The sequence below is a fragment of the Hyalella azteca genome, unplaced genomic scaffold, assembly GCF_000764305.2.
Source record: "Hyalella azteca isolate HAZT.00-mixed unplaced genomic scaffold, Hazt_2.0.2 contig12009, whole genome shotgun sequence".
Taxonomy (NCBI): Eukaryota; Metazoa; Arthropoda; class Malacostraca; order Amphipoda; family Hyalellidae; genus Hyalella; species Hyalella azteca.
In genome coordinates, this window is record NW_025941981.1 from 652,523 (window position 1) to 679,181 (window position 26,659).

The following is a 26,659-nucleotide window of genomic DNA, read 5'->3' on the forward strand; positions in this document are numbered from 1 at the left end:
TCAGACAGCTTCTCTAACACTAGACTAAATTCCGGCTCAGATTGCGGTTCAAACAGCGGCTTGAACAACGGCTCAACGACGGCCCAAATACTGGCTAAAACACTGAACCAAACGCCTGGTCAAATACCTGCGCACAGCGAAGAGATCGATTCAAACAGTTAGTAAATATAGGCTGTGTTTAAAGCATCTAAAATTGTTCTGAATAATCTGAAGGCGGAATTTTCCTCGGTGACCTCAGGTCCGGAATGGAGCGACACCAGCGATCTGCCAGCGTCACTAGGTTAGGCCTAATCGCCGGACGGGGCAAACCCCATCCTGGCAGCATCTCGAGTTCGCTCGCACCGACTTTCACCCGCAATTCATTCGCTTTGTTTGGGTTTCTTGCGTTTTTTTCGTTGTTGTATAGGGTTCAATGCCCGTCTTGGCTTTGGCTGCCATACGTAGGAATGTTAAGTCAGAGAACGCAGCGTATTCAGCTGCACGGGAGATTTATATGACTGCGCAACGTGGACGGCGTTGAGCATTAAGGTTCGTAGTGAAATCCTATTAAAATTACAATTAGAAAAAATCTTGCAAAATACCAGCAATAGTATCAGATCAACAGAGACCCAAATGAAAGATTATGCAAACCTAGATATCATGCTGCATAAATAGATTTCAAAATTAATTCTCCGAAAATAATTTCTTCGATCCTTTATATTTCGACAACTCTCTTTGGATAGTTATTAATCATCCAACAATCTTTTCAGTCTTTCGTGTAAAATTTGTGTTTGCAACTAAAATCACAGTCCTAATGTAATAAATATTTTCTCCGTTAATATATGAATAAATTTGCCAATCATTAACAAAACTTAGAGCTACAGTTGAAGTAATAAAAGTGAATGACCATTTAATCTGTAAACTTCAGTAATTAATACATACATAATCAGTAAACATTAGTAATTAAAATATAATCTTGAACTTTTTCACAGCCTATAGCACGCCAGGGAAATTATCTTCCTTAGAGAGCAAGCACTCTCGTTACGTAATGTTAGTGTCGTAATTCCTTGACCAACATTGCTATTTTTCAATTTGCAATCTGTATTATATTTTAAACTTATTAAGTTATTAACAAATGGGGACAATATGAGTAAATAAATTTAATTTCAGCACAGGTTAAGTAGCAACCTCCCACATATCATTTGAAACGCATAGGAAAATGAAGACGGTAAGAGAAAAGAACTATAACCTCTACGCTAGTCAAGCAGCGATCCTTCATAAAAATGCTCCTTGCAACATGACTGAGACCTTCAAACAATATTCTGAAAGTGCGAGTAATTAATTTAATAAAGCTTGTTAAAAATAAATGAGGACAAATTCTTGGACGTTTGACTAATGTGGCTTTCAGATCGTCAGACACTTAAATACCTTTTGAGTAACTTTTTCAGTACTTTTAGCCGTTACACACGTTCGTAAAATATAAATGAATACAATTTTGACATAGTTTATATTCCAACGAAATATTTCGACGGTTGCCAACATTGTGATTTAACTCTGCTTTATACCGCCTCTGTCCACCCCTCGCCACCACGCGTCGGTCTCTCGTGACGCGCACAAGGCCGTCTGGACCTGTGCCGGTCGACGACCTCAGCGCCGGCCGGTCGCTTCAATACGTTTAGTACAAATGGTTTTTAATATCATTGCTTTCCTCAGAAGCTCAAGATCGAAGCTGAACTATTAACACTGTTCAACACAATGAGTTACGAAATTTCTGTCCTGCTATCGAAAATATAAATCTTGCTTTAACCACTAGCTATAGATTTCACGAAACAATCACTCCTTATTTTATAAAAAATATTTTTCATCGAAGAAACCTTTTTTCTAGCCCTAATAATTTCTCGTCGGAATAGTTTTCAAGGATTGCTTTCCGTAAGTACCTGCTTATTTTACTCCATATGTGGTTCGCTATAACAAATCCGTAACACCCCAAAAGGCATCGAAAAACCGCAGTAAAGCAAGACCAAAGTTTTACCAGACCGGCCGGCACCCTAAAAGCAGCAAGCGAACACGTATGGGGTAACCTAACCTTCAGCTTCGCTTTCTCCGTTTTAATGACCAACACTTTTCCTTCTACGATGGCCATCATCCTGATTTCGGGCGCCATCAGGCTGAGTGAACCCTGACGTGGTACCTGGTGAGAACCCTGGCGTGAACCCTGACGTGAACCATAGGCTTCAACCTTGGTATGAACTAGAGCAGGAGCTCTGACGTGAACCCTGGCCTAAACCCTGGAGTGAACCCTGTCATGAACATAGGTAAGAACCCTGCCGTGAACCTTGGCGTGAATCTTGGAGTAAACCCTTTAATGAGCCCTGGTGTGAACTCTTGCATGAACCTGGGGTAAACTCTGGAGCGAACTCTGCCGTCAACATTGGCCTGCATCCTTTCTTTATCCTGAGATATTCATAGGGATTCAGTTGTAGTGAGTTGAGTTCAACTTCAGCTTTCGAAAGTCGTGGAGGACAAATTGATTCGTTCATTTCAAAATAATTATAACTTAAAATTGATATTTGTTTTTGAAAAAAACATTGCGCTCTAATCTAATTATCACAAAAAAACACCAAGCTACCACTCCCATCACCCGTACATTGCTTTAAATCGTAGCACTGAGATCGTTGTATCCAAGATACCATTCCATCCAGCCGTACAATGCTTTAAATCGTAGCACTGAGATCGTTGTAGCCAAGATACCACTCCCTGCACCCGTACCGTAATTAATATAAATAATATACGTTTATATTTACTTTTTAAAGACAACACTTCTAAAGAATTCATTGTCAATTGATTATTCTGTCAATTAATTCATGAATTGTCTCAGACTTCATACAAGTGTGTAAATTTTCAGATCAATTGGACAGGTAAAAGTGTGTCAAATATCAGTTTTAAGATTTGTAGCTGACAAAATTATTTTTTCAATTTTTTTAACATTGAAAAAAAAATAATTTTCAAAATCATTTATTTTGCCATTTGATTCATGCATTGTCTCCACCTTTACGCAAGTGTGCAAAATTTCAGATCGATAGTTCAAGTAGAAGTGTGTTAAATTTCGATTATAAGATTTGTAGCAGAGAGACAGACAGACAAACAAGAAGTGAAGTTCATGAGAAGTGTTGTAATAATAATATACGTTTAAAAATTACTTTTTAAAGACAACACTTCCAAAGAATCCAGTGTCTCCAATCTTACAGATGTACAATGAATTTCTCATTTAATTTTCGAATATTAGAAAAAATAATTTTTCAATTTTTTTAATGTATAAATTTTTTCAAAATTATTTATTCTGTCAATTGATTCATGCATTGCCTCCGACTTCACACATGTGTGCAAAATTTCATATCAATTGGACAGGTAGAAGTGTGTCAAATATCAATTATAAGATTTGTAGCTGACAAAATTATTTTTTCAGTTTTTTCAATATTGAAAAAAAATTTATTGTTATTATTAAAATTATTTATTTTGTCATTTGATTCATGCATTGTCTGCAACTTTACGCTAGTTTGCAAAATTTCAGATCGATAGGATAAGTTGAAGTGTGTTAAATTTCTATTACAAGATTTGTAGCAGACAGACAGACAGACAGACAAACAAGAAGTGAAGTTAAAGAGAAGGGTTGTAAAAAAATTGCATCGTTTTATCAAAGATACCAACCACTTCATTGAGCCGTGCAAAGATAAAATCTGTTTCACACAGGATTTTAGAGAACGTTTGTATAATTCTCATTATAACTTTTCCGACTTCATACTCAAGGTGATGCTTGAGTGAAGATTGTACAATTTATTTATATCAAATGTTCGGAATTGTGGTTTGATGTTGTCGCTTAACGAAAAGGAAAAACGAATTTTCAATACAATTCAACTGAGCGAACAACGAAGCTGAGATGTCGGGAGTGACTAAACAATTCGGTATCACGGTAGCAACATATGCTTAGGGTTAATGGCCAGTAGACTGCCGTCAATTTCTCGGTATCAAAACTAAAGAACAAAATTATTATTATTGTCGATTAGTACATACATATTTTTAGTGTTCGTCCTACAATGGAAAATTTATTTATATCAGAATATGGTAATAGAAGATAATAATAGATTCGCCATCTTAAATACCTAATTCAGCAGCCTGGTACAAAATTTTCCGGCCTTTGAACTCAGCCCAGCAGAAGACGACTTTCACTGGCGTAGCGACCATAGTTTCCCCCTACACCCAGCCTCTGGGTATTCACATCTTAGGGTTTCACAGCCACGACAAGTTGCTACAAGAACGATAAAGAAATAATTTTCTTTACAATTTCCAGCCCACGTTATACGTTCAACCTCCACAGAAGTATTGCAGGCTAACCTATTATCGATTTTCTTACAATTATTTCATATTGATCTGGGATTTAGATCAGCGCCAGGAATGAGGGAGTGAAATGCCGGCAAGACGCAGGGCATGACCCCGCTGAGCTGAGCGCCGGGGCAGTTCAACGTCCTCAGACAATTCGATACATTGAAATATCCTCATAGATTAGTTTACCTTTTCTGTTGAAGCTTTCGTAATGACGATGAAATTATGTGGCGGATGTGGGAACGCGGTCGTGAGGACGATGAAATGATGTGGCGGATGTGTGAACGCCGTCGTGAGGACGATGAGATGGTATGGCTGATGTATATTAACGTGATCACAAGTACGATGAAATGATGTGGCGGATTTATTAACGCGATCACAAGTACGATGAAATGATGTGGCGGATTTTTTAACGCGATCGTGGGGGTGACAAGACGGGGTGTGGCTGATGTATTAACGCTGTCGTAATGAAGATTGCTCGCACGAGTGATCTCGATGCGGTTGATCTATTAAGGGTTTTGGAATGTTGACTCCCGAATTCGGGTTTCTTAATATGAATTATTCAGCGCATCATTAAATTATCATAAGAAGGCGCTAATGAAAACGATGTTATCGAATTTGTTGCTGAATAAACTCGCAGTTTAAACAATCAGTTATGTCATTATTTTATTTAAATCATCCATGCCAGCAAGAATTTGAAACGAAGAAAAGATTTAACTTGGTTTAAAATTAAAATTTAATGTCAACAAAATATACTATTGGATTTGATACGGCTCAGGTTTCGTTATAATAGATGGTGAGCGTTGGGTTTGGAATGTTCAACACGATATCACAAAATATGCGTATTGCTCACTGTGTTGAATATAAGAAATAATAAGTAGGGGACGCAATAACCACAGAGGAAAGCAAGAAAAAAACGTAAGAAGCCCTCAGGGCGAAGTTATGCCTAACCTCCAGTTGCTGTTAAGGGCTAAAGCGACGTCCTGTGGAGCATCACGAGACGGATGTTCAGTTCGGCCGATGTCATGGCCGTTTATTTTCTTGATTATTAATCACTTATACTAATTTATTATTATTTTCAAGACCTGGATGCTTATTACTTGATTATAGACTTTTAAAATGTTTTTGAGAATATATACTGGTGCGGCTTGTCAACCTCGAACACCGTAAAATTATTTTTATAAATACCGTGTTTGTACTATTGTAATCACTCATCAAATTGTGTTTGAATTTTGGCCGGATTTTTCATCCAAATAAATTTAACACATTAGATTGCAGATATTTTCACAGCGACATGATCGCGAAAGCTGATTTCGGCAGAGCCATTTCATTCTAAATGGAATGGTACTGCGCCCTCCCCTTCCCTTTGCGACTTGGTCTGTTGATGTCTTCACCGCCCGCCAGGGTTCGAAGGCAGCGCGGAGGCTGAGGAAAATAACACGTCACCACCGAAGCAGCTAAGAGATCCTAAGGAATAGAATCGCACCACAGGAATGAAGGCAGCATGGAGGAACAGAGGAGTTTTACCTCATGACCTTCGGAGCTGGAAGGCAGCACGAAGGCTTAGTACTTAGAAGAGCTTAGTTCGAGTACTTAGAAGAGCTAAGTACTCGAAAGAAAAAGCTACCTCGTATATTTTTTATGCAAGTATCTATCAAGTTCCCGTTTAGACCTCCAAATCATACATGGTTCAGCCGGATTTATATTTATCAAAATAATTTATTCAAAAACAGGCAACGATTGGTGTCTCACCATCAAAATAGATGTTGGTGATGCAGCCGCTAGGTTTGTGCTGCTCACAACCGTAATTAATGTTACTTACTGTATAATACAGTACGATGAATAATATAATACTAGTACGATGCTCGAATGTGAACAGTTGTATTCTATGTAATTTTTCGGGTATTAAGATGCGTATTGATGATCATAAATCGGGCTCCTATAGTTCTAGGATTGAATGGTTTTTGGTAAGAATTATAAAATAACAGATACAGATTATTAATTATTCTATTCCACGTATGGTACGATGCGGACGTCTGTGCACAACGTCACAGCTAGAGGCTGCGGACGAGAAATTAATCCCGCGTGTGACAAGAAATTTAGTTGACAATAGTAAAATCCTTTATTATAAAAAATAGATTTGTGTAACTATTGCTTTTCATCAAACTTATCATCATAGATATGCTCTACACATCTGAGCGCATGAGCGTTGAATAAATCAGCATTTTTGGAAATTTCATCGGGAACTAAACGAAACATGTTTGAAATTCTTTAAGATTTAATTTAATCTTAATCTTAAGATTTCTGGACCTGCTCGCCGTATCACGAGCCTCTAGTGGCAACAAATACAGATCGACGCGTTCGCTTCCAAGCAGATTCCCCCTAGGGCCCTAAGGTGGTGGACAGCGCGGGCACCCTGCGAAGGATTTAGTGGCCGTACAGGTGTGCGTCATCTCTCACCCAAGCGCCTCCTTCAGGACTCTTTTAGGACTCCTGTCACTGCAGCAGCGAGGATCGCTCCTCCTTCAACGGGAACGGGAACTTGCATTCTTCGCGCAAACTCCGCCCTGCACCGATAGAGCACGCAACTTGCGCCTATATAAGCGTCCGCGAAGTCCAACGCTCGTAGTTATTCAAGATGCTTCTGCACTTCTTAATATACGAGGCTTCCCACCTACTGCAATGTACCCTCATCCTTTTAATAGTTTTTTTTATGGTGTCCGGAGTGAGGAAACTAAGAATGAATCTCCCGCCCGGACCGTGGGGAATCCCGTTCTTCGGTTACTTGCCCTTTTTGGGGCCCAACACCTACATTGCCATGTACGAACTATCGAAAAAGTTTGGCGACATTTATAGCATTGCTTTGGGACAGCGCGTCATGATCGTTCTATCAGACCCGATGGTGATCAGAGAAGCGTTCAATCAGTCGGCGTTCACGGGCAGACCCATGACTCCTCTCTACGGAATGTTCAAGGGATTCGGTGAGTTCAAACAAAACTACTGGAGACATTCATGCATTAAATCATCTCTCATATTCATATATCTATGTACTTTTTGAGAAAAATCACAGCGAAATTTCTTTTCTTTGAGCACATACAGAAGATCGTTAATAAATCAAAATTTCTTCTGTTAGCCTACATCTTTATCAACCAGCGTCTTCTGAAAAATATTGTTCGATCCTGAAAATTTAAGTCGATAAATTCTCTGTTCGTAAACCACGCGTGTTTAAACAAGTTTATTCCGCCATCTAATACTGCCAATATAAACGTGCACATCTCGATCGGATAAACACCGAAGCAGATTAATAGTTTAAACGAAGCAACAAATTTCCAGTGAATCTTTCTTCTTCCGCGCATAATAATAATTTTAGCAACACGGTTAACAACTCGAGGGACATCACAGACTTCCGTCAGGAGGCTAACCGTATTCTAAAAGGCTGATGACGGAATTAATTAATAGTAATGTGAAAGCCAAAGCCTAAAATATTAGGGTTTGATCTGAACAGAAGTGCGAGTAGGTAAAGAAAAAACAACCATATAGAAGCAGGGTCACTACTCATTCGAGGGTCAGTGAAAGTTGGAACAGCATACGGTAGACTTACTATGCTTACTGTCGCCTCCGGTGACCTGCAGATCTGAGACTGACCTTGTCTACGCACCTAGTACTTGTATCGCTCAGTAACTGCAGGTGCATTTATGTGGCTGTATTTATGCAGTGGTTTCTACGATCAAAGAGCATGGTTCTTGAAGCATCGTGTACGAAGTTTATTTATCGTTGACCAGCTTTGATAATTTTCTAACGTTTCGAGTGTAGTTTCATCTTTTAATAACTATGCGTTTATTCTGCTGTTTTGACATGTTTTTTGAGTTGACGAACTTCAAGTTAAGCGTCAGAAACAGGTCGAATTTATTATGTTGGCAGAATAGAGGCGCATTAGGGAAATTACAAGAAATATTATATTAGTAAAAATTGATCGAACACGGTTCAACATCTGCACTCAAATTTACGCCGCATCTTTAACGTGAAATAACAATTTTGGCTAGAACTGCTATCACAGTGATGCAAAATTTCATTCCATCATTCATCATTTGCTTCTGTGATATTTTCGCTTTTTCCTTGTTGCGCTTTGTATTCTATTGTGTTTTGGAAAATTCTACTATAATTTTCATCTATGCTCGTTATCGTGATTAGATTCTTCTTATTCTTATTATAGGCTTCTTCTTATTTATTATTATTTTTATATTTATTTATTATTTATTTATTATAACCCTATTATTTGTTTGAGTGAACTTTATCCTTGCTACCGTATTGTGTTCGCGTTGACAATGTCGTGTGGTGCCAGGTGTGCTCAACACGCGCGGCAAGATGTGGAAGGACGAGCGCAGGTTCATCCACCAGAAACTCATCAAGCTCGGCATGAAGAAATTCGGCTCCGGTCGTGAGCAGATGGAGCAAAGAATCCAGGTAATTTATCCAAAGTTATATCAAACAAGACACAAATCCTATTTATAATAACAAATGTGCAGTGTTTTACGCTAGTAATCATTTTTTCATGGACTGGAAGTAGATTTTCCAATCATCTATGAGAAATTTGCTTCACTGGTTCATATCGTTTATTCTTCTCGCCCAGACGGAAGTTCGCCATTTGCTGGACTGCGTCCACAAGACGGGAGGGGAAGCGGTCAGCATGGATCAGTTCCTGACGGCCCTCTCCACGAACGTCATCACATCTTTCTTATTATCAACTCGGTATGATGCCTACGATCCTATCTTCCTGAAACACAAAGAAATCAACGGAGAAGGATTCAAACTCTTTGCTAAGTTGGACATGGTGAACTATATCTGGGCTTTGAAGTTCCTGCCTGGGGTCGTGAAGGACATGAAGAAGCTGTGCGCCAATCACGCCGAGTCGATGGATTTCTTCCGAAACTTGATCCAGGAGCGCAGGAAAACTTACATACCCGGGGACGACAAGGACGTACTGGACTATTACTTGTCCGTCGAGTACGAGCGAGAGACGCCCATCCTCAATTTCGGTGAGACTCAACTTGTCGATTTAACTTAATTTTAACGTAATATAATGTTATTATATTATACCATATTATATTATTTTATATTACATTCTATTTTATTAAATTATATTATTGACTGATTGCAATTTATTTATTGATGTCCGTCAACTAGTAAAACAATGAAAATCTATGAAAATCGCTAATAAATTGGTTAATCTCTCTGCGCTCAGATGAGCAAGTCGCTCAGGTGCTCTGCGACTTGGTGAGCGCAGGCAGCGAGAGCGTCAAGACGACCGCAAGTTGGGTGCTCGCTTACCTCCTCCACCACGACCACGTCGTCCACAAGATGCGCTGCGAGATCGACGAACACGTCGGCAGGGATCGGCTCCCAAATATGGCCGACCAAACCCGACTAATTTATTGCCAGGCCGTTATAAACGAAGTCATGCGCATTGCCAACGTTGTCCCTATTGCTCCGAACCACGCAGCGGAAGCTGATTTCAATTTACATGGATATTTTATCCCAAAAGGAAGTTCTGTCGTGGCTCTTCTCTATGCCTGTCACATGAGCCCGAAGTATTGGGATGAACCGCAAGAATTTCGGCCTGAAAGATTCATCAACGAGCAAGGGCGGCTAACGTGCCCTCAGGCTTTCATACCTTTCGGGAAAGGACAACGGAATTGTTTGGGTGACACTATAGCTCAGTCGGAAATATTCCTTCTTCTCACGGCCCTCATTCAAAATTTTACTCTAGAAAACCCTATTGGTTGTCCTTTGCCTTCATTGGAGGGCGTCCAAGGCGCAACATTGTGTCCTCAGGACTTCAAGGTGAGATTTAAGAACTTAGGAAATTATCGCACCACGGAAACTATCACTAAGCATTATTTATCAGTATTTCTTGACAGCATAAATGATAATATCAACGCTTACTACCTTCATTCTATCAAATAATTAGAACATTGATTTTCAACTTATGCATATTAAACGAATGATTATTGTGTAGCATTATATCATATCACTTATATAGCTATAGAGGATTGATTTATTTATCTCGAACTTTGTTTGTGTAAGTAGTATTTAAATTAAAGTCCTTGTTTTCTCTTGTCTCCAGGTAAGCATGAAATCGCGTTCAAGTAAAACTGTCACCAGCGATCCGCGGCCTCCGCCCGCGACCACAATTCTCATGCATGGTTAAATGATCGTCACACGTTCATAATGCCAACTACTAATTACCTGATTATGTCAGCTCATTACCTGTTCATTGCTTTCAAGAAACATTTTGATCGTAGCATTAATTCTGTTATCTTCATTTTTTAGAAGTTTAATTGTTGATTTTGTTGAAACCCTTGAAAGAGAATCCCTTTTCGTCGCCATCACGTGCGGCTCGCGTTGTGGCGACCAAATGAGGCACATTGTGTTATTATCAACTGAATCAAATTGTTGAGATGTGTTATCGTCGAGGACAAATACTCTTCAATTAGAAGCTCATCTATTTATAAAAAAAATGTTTGTACGGCTATTGGACTATGTCAGTTTAATTCTCTAATCTATAATATAAGCTGAGACCAATATTGTAAAGATGACCAAACCCATGCGGGGAAATGAAATCAGGCAAGCCCATAGCCGAAGAAAAGATTATGGCTTTCAGTGATACAATTAAATCAACTTGGGCATCATAGTCAGCTCACAATGTTGATGATGGTGATCACATGCAAGCTCTCGAACACACCGAACATTACGAATACACTGAGCGTCCGGAACACCTCACTATAGGCCGTGAGCTTCGAGACTTTATGTTGTGTTTTGAATAGTTTCGTGACGTATTAAAGTTCTTGATCGTTTGCTTATGCATTTGTGTTGCTAGAAATTTGTGTCGGAAAACAAGAGGTGCAAATCAGTGTTGTTGAGAATCACATTTTATCTTGCTTATGGTATTACATTTCGTTTGATTACATTTTTGAGTCCGCTTTAAGATGTACCATAATCACGCTACATCTAGCGCTAGTTCAAGCTAGATAATGACTAATCCCACAAATTATAAATAAGTGCCAATGTAGCTTCGACGAGTAAAAATTCCCAATTGTGTAAGTTACCAACTATATTGTAAATAGTTTATCTAAGTATTATATTTTTAATAACAATGTGAAGACTATATCGTCAACGCAAGCTCGGTGAAGTAAATACTATCATGGCTAAATTTAAATATGTTACGGGTACTCTTTGTTAAGTAATAATCATATTATCGTAGCAAGTTATGGAATTTCATAACTACGCAATCGGCTACCTTATATTGACCAAGTTAATTATAAACAGCGCACGTAAAAGCTTTTATCCGTCTCAGAAATTCAAAATTTTCATATCAACTTCATGGTATCCAATAATTTCCAGCCGTTTTTGCACACCATTCCTGAAACAAGCATTCGTTGTTCTAGGCAGTGGCGCAAAATTACAGTAAATTAGTGCTGCTTACAAACTGAACTATATTTGGAAAGAACTTTAGTTTTTTGATCAATTGTGTTGTTATATTTTGAAGTAACTACGATACTGCTTGATTACCTTGGGCCGTACAATCAAAACTCGCTTAAGATATCGCAAAACTCGCGGCCAAAATCTCGTATGTCATTGGTGGGTTCAACAGGAAAAGCGGTCGTTGATTGGTGGATGAAAAGTTTATTTCTTAGCTATTTTTGATGGTACGGCACCATGGTCAACCGTGAATTTTATTTCTCTCAAATGTAGCCAGCCGATGCGCGCTTTAACGTAATGTACGCGCTTTAATGTAATGTATTATGTAGAGAAGCTCATGTGATATGTATGCTACGTACGTTTAAGATTTTATCTTACGCTCATCTCTGAATGGCATTATGTTCAGACAACTTTTGTATACGCGAGAAGTCAAGTCCAAGTTAAATAAATAGCATTTCAATCTATTTGTTTTGCTCCTACCTACATTACGACAAACGTTGGTCACAGTGAAAGAGTTTTAGAGTTCTACGAAAAAACTTATTCGTTAGTTGACATTCTGCCGAAGAAATTTGAGCATTTAGAAAATGCCTGAAGTATTAAAGTAGTGGATAAATTAACTAGAGCAATATTTGTTGAAATCTGAATTGACTCACAACGCGCATTAGACCAACAACGAGTTGTTACGAAACAAATTCAAATCTCTGATGCTGGATGGTGATTTCGACTGATGGTGATGAAATGCTGATAATGATTCTGACTCTGGATGCTAATAATTACTCTGACTCTGGATGCTGACGGTGAGTCTGACCATTAATACTAATGGACGGCTGGACACAAAGATTTGCAACAGAGTGAGCTATGTTCTTTATCTCTATCGGAAGAAGTATTTAATTAGCGCGTGTCGGCATTCAAAAATAATGGTGGAGCAGACGTTGGGCGTCCGGCAAATTGATGCAGTTTCTTCGCTAAGCAAAAAGCTGTATAAGAAAACAAGCGGTAAATCAATGCGATTATCGTAAGCTTACAAGAGCGAGGTAATTCAGATATCAACGCTATAGAAAATCAGTCGCTTTCGTCAAAAATTTCAACAACTACGCAGAACCTAAAATTTATAACGTCTTCGCTAGTTTGAAATAACTATGAAAATTACAAAAGTTATCGTAATTTCTCAAGTTTCAAAAACTAAGAAAAATACGAAAATGATCACCGTCTTTTAAATTTTAAACAAAAACGAAAAGTATGAAATTCATCGTCAACATTTTTTGTTTCATACGCTTTTTTGGAAGTCTTATATGAGCTCGATCAGTTCTTGCCAAGAGTCAATGGATAAATTCTTCACATGGACCACTTTCTTATGTCATCACTTCCTAAATTGTTCAGTAACATTCTAAAAACAGAGCAAGTTATTGGTATATTTAGATTCTTGATATTAATGGTAACCAGCAATTAACTTATTCATGCCAGTGATGCTTCTGTCTTCGATTGAAGTGTTGCGACATGACTGCTGCCAGATAAACCATTATTCGGTAACTTTTAAACATAACGATTTATAGAAAGACATTATCACGTTTTTTATTACACTAAAAGGTTCATGATGGATAACCAGGGTTGAGAGTAAGTGAGGCAACGTGAGCTTAAGTGCGCAGCAACAACAGCGTCAGGTCAAGGTTGCTCTCATGGCTGCTGGACACATGGTGGCAACTACTGCCTCTTTTTCTTGACCTCTACCAGCTTTTTTTGTTAAACTTCGTCTATGAATACATAAATAAGCGATCTCGAAGACTATCACTAAAATTCGTTTAGAAAAGGTAAGGTAAATGAATCAGTAGTAAATTGTCACGCACTCGTTAGCATGAAAGAATTTAAGCTTCCCCCCCTTTGTAATGCTGATCTGCAGGGTATTATTATTTGCATTAATGCATTTTTTACACAAATATTTTTTTCACAGATATTAACACAATAATGCTGAAAATAATAATAATAAAAACTGACGCAGGTTTCACCCTAAATCAAAAAACATCCCATAATTTAGAAATGTGAATTGGTATAAACGACATTTGCATTATGAAAACACCAACATTAAGTATCCATTGAATTTTCCAATTGTAGCAATTTTCTTATCTCGTACCGCATGATAAAAGTTAGTTTCTATAAATGAAACTATAAAACCCAACCGATATATATTCTACAATAAATTATTTTCATTTTGCATTGAAGAATTGTCGAGGAAGAATGTTTTGATCCTCTTAGAAAGCAGCATATTAACCTACTTAGAACCACTGAATTGCTTAGAACCACGTACGAGTAGTTGTTTTGATCCTTCATAGATTTTAATCTCTCCCATCTTAGAGTTTGAGAGATTTATTTGAGTACTTTTTATTGAACTTGATTCAATTCTTATAATTATTCTAATTATATGAAGGTTGATCTTCTATATCAGTATTCCAAGGATTTAGCCTGTAAATAATTATATCTTATCAAAATTAGATTAACCAAAAACGGTAGCCATATGAAAACAATGTATTCTTTGCGTGAGTTTCTGACTTCGATATTTGGCTCAGATTCTCGTTTAAGAATTCGAGTAATCCTTTTTTCTCCCCTTGTCATGAATTAGCTGCACGACTTCATGCATTGAGACATCCCAAAAGTCGCCGTGAAATTAAAAACTACGAAGTTAAATAAATTTCTCAGTTCCGACGATCAGGTCAACGATTTAAGTTTTAGATCTGCGAAATTAACGAGAGGCAGCAGGTCCAAATTTCGCTAAATAACTTTTCAATAAAAGTTCAATCAGTTTATATATGTAAGGAAGTAAATTCATTGGATCGCAATAATCATTTTTTCCATACATTTCTAGACGAATATTTTTCAGGATCAATAAATCTTAAAATTCAGACGTATTATTTGTAAAGTAAAAAAATTTTATTGATAAATCTATTTTTCCAATTGAGCTCGTACATGAGAATATTGACTTGTATGTGAAACTTTACAAATTACATTGTTGAAGTGTTCGGAAAAAACTGAAATGTCTCGAAACCTTAGAGTTTTATTTTCGTTTGAAATTTGAAGCATCGCATTGTCAACATGCTTTTTATATTTTTTTCATAGTGTATTGCGTTACTTTTTGCTGTTTTATTTCTAAATAGTCACTCTGATGTTAAAACATGTGGGCTGAATTTGACTGTTCTCGCAGCATGATATATCGCCTGTTAGGAAACGTACTCAAGACCTTGTCTCCTTAAATTAAGTGTATATTTATATAGATATTCAACGATTATTGTTATAACGAGAAAACGATTATTGCACTGTTTCGGTAACCTATTCTATAAACTTAACCAATTAATTAAATTAATTGCTTGTCTTCGATTTATATTTCAATAAATTGATATTCAGTGACTTTGCATGCTCGCGTTCAAGAAAGCGCCGCCATTTTGAGACTAACTACGTTAAGTTGTCTGGCAAGTTTCCGTCCTTCAATGTCCGTCCTGCTTGAATTCAAATCCGATATTATTTAATGCAGTAATTTATGGATTTTTTTACTTCTTACAAAGCGCTCTATTAGACTTTTTTTAGTGGCCTTCAATTACCTTATAAAAAATATTCACAACTCATATAACAACTCCTCTGTAAATCCTAGAGCTAAAAATTCCGATGTAATGTAATACGTGATCTTCATATTTTATGAGCCACAGAGTAACTTGAACTCCGTCAACCTCCAAGTTCTCCTACAACACCAGACCCTGAAGGCATCTGGTACGGCGTGGCCAAAGAACTACACAGCTATTTTATAAGCTTCTTCCAAGTAGCTATCTCTATTGGTGATTCAAATAACTCGTTGATGCCTGAGCCAGCAGTAACCTTGAATGTGGCCATTGAGTTCAGGAAGACAGCCACCTCGGAGTTTTGATCACCCGTACGAACAAACAAAGTCAGCTCGAGGGGCGCCACCCCATCACATCTCGCAGCGCAAGGCCGTGTGGGCATCCATCATCCTCGTCGATGCTGCAGCGATGCTTAATGCAGGCGTCACTGATAAGCTCATGACTGCTGAATGCCAAGCCAGGATGAAGTGCAGCAAGGCAAATATCAACATGGGTCATTCACACCACATCTCAGGTGTGTTTTTGCGCCGCCGTTCAAGGATTGTCGAGATCTATTGATGTAGGAAGAAGCTTGTTACTGCCCCCCCACTTGCGTGATGAACGTTCACTTCCTACCCGATTAACAACTTGCTAAAAGTTCAAGCGAGCTAAAAATACGCTGAACAGCTTTCTAGCTGGATAAACACGTAAGTTAGTGTCCTCTGAAGTTCATACCACTGGTACTCGAAAAACTAATTTCACGAAGATCTCCGCTTCGTTACGTCCTTACAATACCATTTCCTTCAGGACTAACGTTCGAAACCAATATATGTCCGACTGATCATGAAAATATTAAATAAGCATTGATGAATCAAATTCAAAACTAGTGAAGGTCCAACAGAACATGATGTTACCGGTTGAATCACATTTATAACTAATTAACGTCAAACAAAAGATAAGTTGTTTAAATAACCAATGGAATCAAATTTGAAAACAAAAAATGTCCAACAAATAATGATTCCGTTAAGCAACATATTTATGAACATATCTCAAAAATAATGGAAGTACAAAATCATCATTTTATTAAGTTACTAATTGATGAAACATTTTGCAAATCAATGAACTTCGAAAAAATTATGATTTTATTAGTTAACCATTTGAATCGAATTCAAAACCAAAAACCAAAACCAATTCTAACCAAAACCATTAAGTAACCTATTGATGAATATTAAACTTAAAACCAATGAATGTCCAACAGATCATGTTTACATTAAGTAACCTATTGATGAATATTAAACTTAAAACCAAGGAATCTCCAACAGATCATGTTAACATTAAGTAATCAATTGATGAATTCAACTCCAAGCCATTGAACGTCCAACAGATCATGTTTACATTCAGCAACCAATTAATGAATTAAACTCAAAACCAATCAACGTCCAACGGATCATGTTTGTATTAAATAACCAATTGATGAATTAAACAAAAAACCAATCAACGTCCAACAGATCATGTTTATATTAAATAACCAATTGATGAATTAAACAAAAAACCAATCAACGTCCGACAGATCATGTTTACATTCAGTAAACATTCGGTATTAGGCTTTGAAATTCAGCAACGATCGTAAGCGGACAGTCAAGGCCGGGATGGTGCAGAGATCGTTCACCCGCGCTGTGTTGCTGTTGAATCTTGCGTACGCAAACGCTTCTGAAGCGCTGGTCTAACCAGAGGTTGAATAATGCATTTTAAAGTAAACGAGAATTCAATTCTAGAAAAACAGATGAAGTAAAGAATCCTCAACGGCATTGCACCGCTTAGAGCACCTGTTATACATATCTCAGCTGAAATTGGACCAAAAAAGTTTCCTAATCATTTATGATAATGAAAATTTTATTTCAAGTTCGCATTTAAGTTTTTTTTCATTACTAAGATTCTCTTGTCTCATATAGGCTCAAAACAGTTCGATGATATTATGAGACGCAATCATGCCACTGAGCAAGTAACCTTTCACTGTGGATATCGCAACATAATCTGTGCACCTGGTCTTCTTATGTTCACCTTATATTCAAGACGTTATCTAATAAACAACTAATTTAGTCATACGAATTTTATTTTGTACGTATAATCGAGTGCCATATCGAAAACTTAAGGGTCATGGTTGACTCAATTTATGGAAACAATAAGTGATTATTTGGCACACATGTGTCGGTGCCAACTCGAACGTTCTGGCGCCAAATTTGTGACGCAGTAGAGCTGCAGAAATATTTTATATTTATATCGACGCGTCTAAGGTAATGATCAGCGCTTTGACTTGCATTAACACGGTGAATCATCAAGTTTATTTGCCTTGCTGGTCTCATTTAGGTTTGTACTCAATCTGGATTCCAGTCACAGATTGCATTGAAAACTTATATTTGAACAAATTAGCCTGCAATCGAAGAATCATTTTAGAAGAAACGTCACTGAGTCCAGTTCAATCGCCAGTTCAAACACTTTCTTCCATGAAGATATGGTGAATTTTAGTGTAATTTTTTTCTCTATTAAGTTCTTGATGAATTTTTAATTCGATCAATCAAATGATCTTAGTATTCAAGAAATCCTTGATTCATTGTCTGTTCTATTAGATCGCCGATGCAATCGTTGAATAGATGAAACATCAGCCTCATTTAATGGCGTTGTAAGGTCTATGAAGATTCTCCGTTTCGTACTGTTGGACTTCATATGTACTATTGAGCATCAAACTATTGGGCTTCATATTGTTGAGCTTCATACTGTCGGGCTTCATACTGTTGAGCTTCATACTGCCGGGCTTCATACTGTTGAGCGTCATAATGTTGGACTTCATACTGTCGGGCTTCATACTGTTGGGCTTCATACTGTTCAGCTTCATACTGTCGGGCTTCATACTGTTGAGCTTCATAATGTTGGACTTCATACTGTTGGACTTCATTCACCTGGGCTTCATACTGTTGGACTTCAAAGCGTTGAGCTTCATACTGTTGGACTTCCTAATATTGAGCTTCATACTGTTCGGCTTCCTCGATCCTGTTAATCTTCGTACCGTTGGGCTTTATAGTGTTTGGTTTCATAGTGTTGGACTTCGTACTATTGGGCTTCACACTGTTGGACTTCAAACTATTGGGCTTCATACTTTTGGGCTTCGTACTATTAGGCTTCATACTGTTTGACTTCATACTATTGGGCTTCATACTTTTGGGCTTCGTACTGTTAGGCTTCATACTGTTGGGCTTCACACTGTTGGACTTCAAACTATTGGGCTTCATACTTTTGGGCTTAATACTGTTAGGCTTCATACTGTTAGGCTTCATAATGTTGGGCTTCATACTATTGGGCTTCATACTGTTGGGCTTCATACTGTTGGACTTCAAACTATTGGGTTTCATACTTTTGGGCTTAATACTGTTAGGCTTCATACCGTTAGGCTTCAGACTGTAGGCTTGATACTGTTAGGCTTCATACTGTTGGGCTTCATACTGTTCTACTTCAAACTATTGGGCTTCATACTTTTGGGCTTAATACTGTTAGGCTTCATACTGTTAGGCTTCATAATGTCTGACTTCATACCCAGTAATAGAAACCTTGTTGCTAATGTCATCGAAATGAATACGTAGAATTGTCCAAGGTCTGCGATGAACGTTTCAGTTGCTATTTTCCGCCCTTCACTGCGGCTGAGCAAAAGTGAGAGCTCAAAAAGGGAACGAGGATGCCACAAGCCAACCGAATCTTGCTTTAAAAATTTAATTTGCAGTATAAATAAAAAAATCATAACAAATACATAATATAAGCTCATTTCATTCTCTGCAGAGAAATTCCGTCTCATTAATAGACATTTTAATCAATGCCGGCATATGGTATTCATGAATAGCTGCAAATGACCCACACGTCACCAAAAGGTTCATGCACCTCACTTATTGAAGTCAAGGATGATTAGAATTTCACTCTGAACTGCATGCGAATTTAGAGATTCTATTCCCGAATAGAAGGGAAATCATTGGGTGATCAAAAAATTAACTGTCATTGTAAATTGAATGCTGAATGAAATATTAGTTATATTGTTCATGGGCCCAAAATTGCTCTGATGAAGCTGTTCTCTATGTCTACTGTGGCTTGAGAAACCAACCAAATTATTTTAACGATTATTCTGAAGTCGGGCTTTAATATAATACCGGGCTATTAAAATACTTGGCTTTAAATGTCGGTTCCTGGTTCTTCATCAGTAATATTTCATGAACTCGACGTAAAATATTAACTTCCAGTTACGTGGTTTTAATTCAATTATTTATTGTTCGATATAGCAGCAGGTGCGGCCAGGACACGCGTACCTGCGGTCAGTCACCCTGGACCGGTTGGGGTCAATGCACTCTGGACTAGCCAGCGCTGTATGCACATCGTTCTCTTCACTGTATATTCATAATTATTATACCTCCTACTTATAAAGTATCACGATAAAATGCCTTTAATTATCTTTATTTTATCTACATGTTTCAAATGACCACGCATTACATTCATGCTTGGGTGTCAACATCCAGTTCATTTCATATCTTCTCTGATTTAAACTCTACGAACGTACAAATTGTTCAGGAGATCTTCAACCAAGTCAGCAGGGAAATGAATACTTCTATTCACACCTATTTTAATAAATCAATTTCTAAGTTAATCATTTTCGGCGTAGGACAATTATTGTTTTTTCTGTTAAGTTTGCGGCCAATGTGAACCGTGGCTGTGCCGACGGGGTGAATAACCTGAGAGCGGCGCGGCTGAGGGGGCCACGCCAGCACTGTCGCTTGAAAGTGCCACGATGGACGGTATTGCTTCAGTTTGACGTCATTTTTCAGGTAATTAAAGTGATTGAGTGCTTTAGTGATAAAGTGTTTCCTTATTTTGTGGATAACAACTGTTTCACTATCTGAGATAAGTATTGATGTAAAACTATGTGTGTACAGTTTGAGCTTTTTTCAATAGACTACACGTGCGCAACTTTTCAGCCGTGTATAGGGATTGTTTTAGCGTGTGCAATCATCACTTTTATTAACAGAAATAACAATTTTGAACCAAGCTCATTAATTCCTGCCAACCTTCTAAATCGTTCATGTCAACCAAAATTTTAGAATCTCAAGCCATGAATGCAACAGATTTCCACAACTTTCACCATTCGCACTTCAGTTCCAATTAAAAGATATATTCAGAACATAGGTGTAAGAGTTAATGTTACACCTAATTAACACAACGTGTTAATTCATTGATTTTTTTTTCTATAAATTTCAAATATGAAATTCATGACACCGAGGTTTTACTGTATATAAAAACCTGAACTTTTAACGATGAATTCTGCTCTCACAGAAATTATTTATATGAACTGTTTCAGTATTCTCAGCCATGTAAGAACAACGGAACACCAACACTAAAAAAACACATACCTATATTATTCTGACTTATTTCCAAAACTTTTAAATGCGTGAGAAAATTTTGTGACTCTTTTTAAATAATATTATATGTCTGAATGGAGTTTTTTGAATACTCAAATTGTAAGGAATTCGATCGCTCGACTGGCAGAGTTCAATGAGAAGAAGAGGCGCGCCAAAGCACAAGTTGAAGTATAACTGCATTTACGATGGCATACTTTATCTCCCGTTATATACTGACCATGTGCAGCAAATGGACCGTTGCTGTAAACTCAGGCTAGTATGAAGACTTTTTAACTGCGAATCCTTTTGATGGCTTCCCTAAAAATCTTAAATGAAAGTAATGTTTGCCCAGCGACCTGACAGGGCAGTTGACCTCCTCGATGTCAAGTTCAGTTTACCTTCAACCCCTTCAGGAAAGTTGCAGTGTTTCAAGTATTATGCCAAACATTTCCAATTTTTATTATTCAGAGGCGTACGATATTGCTTAATAAGCTTGGCATGGCAGGTAAGTTCAGCTCACACGTTCGAGGGCGCCCTGGCCCGTGGGGTCAATGACCGGCAACGCTGCACGGCAGCCGCCGCGACAAATTTTGTTGTGTTGTTGTTTAGCAACGATGTTGTCGTTGTACATTAAAGAATAAGATCTTTGTGCAAAGTTAACCTTGTTGACTGGACACTGGACTTGTTTTGTATGTATATCGTTTATACATCAAGCATTTGATTACGTTATGGTTGAGACGTGGTTAAAATTTGTTCTCTAATTATTGTTGCAGAATAATAGTTAGTTATGGCATAATTCTATTGTTAGCTTCTAAAAACTTATTTTAAAATATAAATGCTTTGCAGGAATAGAATGCCTTTATTGAGGGTGAGTCAATGTTTATGCACTCTACAGGTTTTAATAGAAATTTTGAGAGAACGAACATCTAATTTCATAGCATGTGAGGTAAACTGCTCCGAGAAAATAAAAAAATCATAGAAAACCGGTCTATTGATATCTCATCTTGAGGGAAAAATATGTGTACGTGAGTCAATACAAACAATAATGAAATTCGCCCAAAATGCACTTTCATACTTTTATGTTGTGCTGATAATATATTATCCGATGATAAACTGGTACAAAGTTAAATCACAACGTCATAAGTACATAAACTATTCAGGAAATTAAAATTTAATCTTCTAAGTTCGCCATCAACTATTAAGGGATTAATGTTCCATTATCTCCTTAAAATCTCCATTTGTTTGTGCAAGTGTGGAGTGAACAATACGGTGTGACGGGTGTGTTGTAACTTCATTCCAACTGCATGATATTTCTAGCCAGCCGTAGCTGCCTCTGACCGAACACCTGTAACTTTGCTCTCACTTTCTACTCGCCTGAACTGTGAGAAGTGACGAAGGCAGAATAAATTCACCTACCCTGGGTACTGATCGTAAGCAACTCAGTATGTTGTACCTCGGTCTCTCGAGCCATTCCGGTGATGCGTAAATTTATAAAAGTTACTCCAGAAACTTTCTTTGTGATAGACGCACAATTTTTGGGGTAAACAAATATATTTTACTCGATATCCACTTTTTTGCAATCGTTTTCTAAAACAGCACATTGCTCCTTTAAGTTAAGAACTTGAAAAGCAGGTGAATGAGTAGCATGACTATAAGTAGTTGCAGATGAAAATAATTTCTTCACATTTTTAACATCTTCCTATTTTTTCTCAACTAAGACCGTACGGCGTTTAATAGAATCCAATGATAACCCTAATGATAGATACAAACCAACAGCATAATTTTGAAACATTAGAATCGTTGCACATATCCTTTTATAATTTAAATTTAGTACAACATTAAATTTGAAGACCATAGTAAGATGCCTTACAATTATCTGTAAAACAGAACTCGCATCTCCACACCTCTCGCGACGAAGTAGTATCGTGGTCGCAGCTCAGGCAAGATCACACACAAACCTGCGCAGAGCGGAACACGGCACGGCGGTGCCTTTGTATTCGTCGAAGCCGTCCAGTGCCATGCAGAGTGCCTCTGCTCCTGGCACTGCAGGTGCCGGGGGCTGGCCGGCACTCCACACCGAGTCCCCTACAGCACCTTCAGAGCACGAGCTGTTCGCCCACCGCCACCCGTCGAGGGTCTGGCGAGCTCCCGCCCACACCGACCAACGCACTCCTAGTGTTACATGCATGGTGAGGTTAACCATTTAGTTTCGTAACGTATCGTCAATAATTAAAAGGTTTTGAAGAAAACAAATTACATAGTGGAGTTAACATGTTGAAAATAGATTAAAATATATTTGTTCGGAAAATTTGATGCTGATCCTCAGCCACCCTTATGGATGGAAAATTTCATAGAATATCGATTACATAGATTACAGATAAAAAAGAAGAGCTTCTATAACTTTTGAATATGCAAACTGCTATCTCTTACGCGAGGCATTAATCCCGTATATGCTGGTGAGGTGTCGGCTGAGGGTCGCCAGATCTGCTTCGCCTGCCAGAGTGCCTCCCAAAGACCTGCAATAATACACACGAATAATTCTAAACTTGAAAAATGCGCTAATAAATAAGAAAAATCTGAGTGAAGGTAGATACTTTTGCCTATTGAATACATTTTGCTGTTTTCGAAGAAGGATGAATTTCAATAAATTTTACATTTCATTAAAGAAATCTTTAGCGAACAATTCGACAAACAATGGATCCCTTGCTTCTGACGACAAGATCTATGAAATTTTATTACTTAAAAATTTAGTATTTATAACGGAATCATCCTTCCTAACCTCCCAGTAAAACAAGCCCTGATCGGTCAAAAAGAGCAATGTTTGTTTTTCTGCATCCACTAACGAGAACTAGAGACCGATGCGGCGAAGATAGCACCGTTGTCAAATCAATTAAATTTTTATCAGTGGCGCACATGCGGTGAACGCATCATACATTCATCCATCGCTACGCATTCACGATTTCCTTTCAAATAAATAGCATCCAAAAGCTCGTTTCCAGAGTTTTGCATTTATCAACTCCAACCCACACTAATCTGCATCATCGCCCCCTTGGCCATTGGACTGGGTTAGAGCCTTACATGTACTTCTGAGCATACAGATCCTGTAATTAATTTAACCCTATTAGTTATGCTACAGCATAACTTTGCTGCTTTGGAGCAAACCAGGAAGAACCTCATTAAGCGTTGAAACCAAATAATTTAATCAGGGAGTTTATATTTGCAAAAATTAAAATAATTTACTAGCCTGCAGTGTTTCTGAGCGTCCGTCCAGGTCATCAAGCTGTCCGTGATGAAGGCAAGGCATCGGCCCGCCACGACCTCTCCCGGCCACACACAGCCTCCTGCAAGCAAAGCATCTCACATTTAATTTGGGGGGAAACGAGACACTTTTTTTCAGTCTAAGTATAAAAACCTGTATAACAGATTGCTACAATTGTTACACAAATACAAGTACATAAAAACGGTTATAAAGAATATAAATCAATTCATCTATTAAACAAAGTAATTAATATGGGATGACCGTTGCAACACCCAAGTACTTACTCTAAGAGGTTCCTGTTGAATGAATCAAAATACTAAAACCTGGAATGAAGTTAACTATTGTCGTATTCATTGTGGTGACGTTCATATATAAAAAGTCTTATTTTTACAATTAAATCTAATACTAAATTTTTAAATATTTTTATTATATTAATACAAAATCTTGAAAGGAAGCGCTTCACAAGGAACCAAACTTCGCTTCACAAGGAACCAAACCTCCTTTAAAATCAGGTTCAAGTTATTTCTAGGATGATTAATTTTGTCCAATATCTCGTTATTCAAAATGTTTTTTTAACAAAAATTATCTGACCATTTGACGCTGCAAAAATCAGCGCTTGTGAGCTATAAAACTTTGCTAGCAGCACATGGGGTGTTTAGTACCAGCAGGACTTATAAATGAGGCGTTTAGTCCTTATAAGTTATTTTTGTATAAAATATTCTGCTCCAAATTGTCTTACGTAGAATTTTTTAAAGTCATTTTAAGTTCATAGGTTAATTCTCTCAAAATTTGGAATCATTTTTCAGCTGGATTGCTTCAATTTATATCAATTAAAAATGATTGAAACTTGCGATCATAGTTATTCAACCTAGTTCATTCATAATTGAGAATTCTTGTGGTGAAATTATTTTGTGTGATATTGTAAGTTAAATATTTGCAGTATTTACCGTAGACTTATCAAATCCAATTTAAAGTTCTATGGGATACTGCAGCATTCAGGTGACAAACAAACATTTTATGCTCTTTCTATTTCATGGCATAAATACAATTCTAATTTGATAAATTCATCATCTAGATCTGACGCACGCAAAAAAGATTATGGGAAGCGTCAAATAATTTATTCACAGATCTTTACAAGTATATGCATAGTTTACATGAGAATCCAAAAGAATTACTGGAATATGGAATAGAATGAACCATGAGCCTCGGATAAAGCCTTAAAAACTTCGGGATAAGTTATCAATGAGATACGATGGCTTATCGCTTCGCATCCTTGACATGTGATGCCATGGTTTGCGAAACTACCTAATAGCATCGTTGACGCGCCAGGTTTAGAACGATTTCAGGAAAAAATTAGTCCAAGTTATGCAGGTGTATTTTTCTCTCCCAGAAGAACGGTGACGAACCTCACGCCTCACAAACATTGTAAATGTTCAGGAGCTACTTAGCTTTAACATCAGTTATGGAAAAATCTTGATTTGAATGTTTAAAATCCCGTTTTTATTGCTTCGGAACACAAGTCAGAATCATCACATTTGAATAGACGACAAGCCAAGCATGGTTCGTTCTATATAACTAAAACTACGATACTATGCTGTCCCACAAACTTTCATTGTGTTAGTTGAAAATTAGGCAGAACAGTTTTTTTTATGCCTAGAATATTATGTCACTAATGGATTGTAGAATCAATGGTAAATACTCAACGGGAAGATAACTTAACTCAACATAATCATTCAGTACTGACTGGTACTTCATCGTACTTGAGTACTCAAAATTAATTTAGTTCTTTACCTGCTGCGGATGGACCTGCAGGAATTTTCTCATTTTCTTTGTCTTCTTCTGCAGACGTGTCTTCCTTGTCAGCTTTACACACAGATGATTGTTCCTTCAATTCCTTTACTTGCGACAATAATTCTTTGATGGCTGTTCTCGTTGAGAGAAGGTAGAACCTCAAACTTTGCAGTGCCTCCCATTGCTCTTTCTGAGAACTTTCGACAACGGACTTTAGGGCATGTAACTGGGTTGCAAATTCGTTAAGGTCTGCTTGCTCTGGTCCCACATTTTCAGGAGAATGAGTGGCAGAATGAACTGCCGCTTGACATGATGCGAAAATTATCAGAATTGTCAGAGCTAACTGCATTATTGCTGATCAACGTTATACTGTAGATGAGTTATGCAACAGGCCTTTGGTTGATAGCTTTCAGAGCATGAATGTCACAAAATACCATTACCTAGTGCTTCTTCATCAGCAGCACGTCGCGATATCAATAGATAGCGTCTACTTGACCTGATCTATCAAGTGTATTTTGATAAAATGTTGATATGAGCTTGAACATCGCCCATTCTTCTTGAAAGCTATTTTTTTTTTAATAAAGTCCTAATTCGTTGTAAAACTTAGTGCTTCATTTTAATTTACTAAAATGTTTCAATTATTATTTGAAGATGAAACTTATTTCATTCGCAAATTACTTCCTGCATTTGTGATGCTTTAGAAAAAGTTCCCATGCATACGTTAAAACAGGTCTGTTGAATAATCTAAGTTGAATAGACAA

The 26,659-nt window shown here is 37.6% G+C and overlaps 2 protein-coding genes across 2 annotated transcripts; one reads left to right on the top strand and one right to left on the bottom strand.

The window, feature by feature from the left end:
- The first annotated feature begins 6,997 nt into the window (after window positions 1-6,997).
- Window positions 6,998-12,298, top strand: LOC108675678 (cytochrome P450 18a1). The gene is made up of 5 exons (XM_018163705.1): window positions 6,998-7,340; window positions 8,702-8,823; window positions 8,990-9,395; window positions 9,602-10,200; window positions 10,484-12,298. Exons 1-5 carry the CDS (start codon window positions 6,998-7,000, stop codon window positions 10,565-10,567), a joined length of 1,554 nt encoding a protein of 517 aa, XP_018019194.1. The 3' UTR covers window positions 10,568-12,298.
- A 9,523-nt stretch (window positions 12,299-21,821) lies between these two features.
- LOC108675671 lies at window positions 21,822-26,444 on the bottom strand. Its single transcript, XM_018163699.2, has 4 exons — window positions 25,899-26,444; window positions 24,093-24,189; window positions 23,279-23,364; window positions 21,822-23,020 (listed from the first exon to the last, which is right to left on the bottom strand). Exons 1-4 carry the CDS (start codon window positions 26,245-26,247, stop codon window positions 22,785-22,787), a joined length of 768 nt encoding a protein of 255 aa, XP_018019188.1. The 5' UTR covers window positions 26,248-26,444; the 3' UTR covers window positions 21,822-22,784.
- Between the last annotated feature and the right edge of the window lie 215 nt (window positions 26,445-26,659).

Bases quoted from the DNA above. Each gene is read 5' to 3' on its own strand.
- LOC108675678 (XM_018163705.1), top strand. From the start codon at position 6,998: ATGCTTCTGCACTTCTTAATATACGAGGCTTCCCACCTACTGCAATGT. The intron at 7,341-8,701 runs GTGAGTTCAAAC...GTGTGGTGCCAG, and splicing joins CGGAATGTTCAAGGGATTCG to GTGTGCTCAACACGCGCGGC. The intron at 10,201-10,483 runs GTGAGATTTAAG...TCTTGTCTCCAG, and splicing joins TGTGTCCTCAGGACTTCAAG to GTAAGCATGAAATCGCGTTC.
- LOC108675671 (XM_018163699.2), bottom strand. From the start codon at position 26,247: ATGCAGTTAGCTCTGACAATTCTGATAATTTTCGCATCATGTCAAGCG. The intron at 23,365-24,092 runs GCTAGTAAATTA...GTATTATTGCAG, and splicing joins GACGCTCAGAAACACTGCAG to GTCTTTGGGAGGCACTCTGG. The intron at 23,021-23,278 runs GTAAGAGATAGC...ATGTAACACTAG, and splicing joins ATACGGGATTAATGCCTCGC to GAGTGCGTTGGTCGGTGTGG.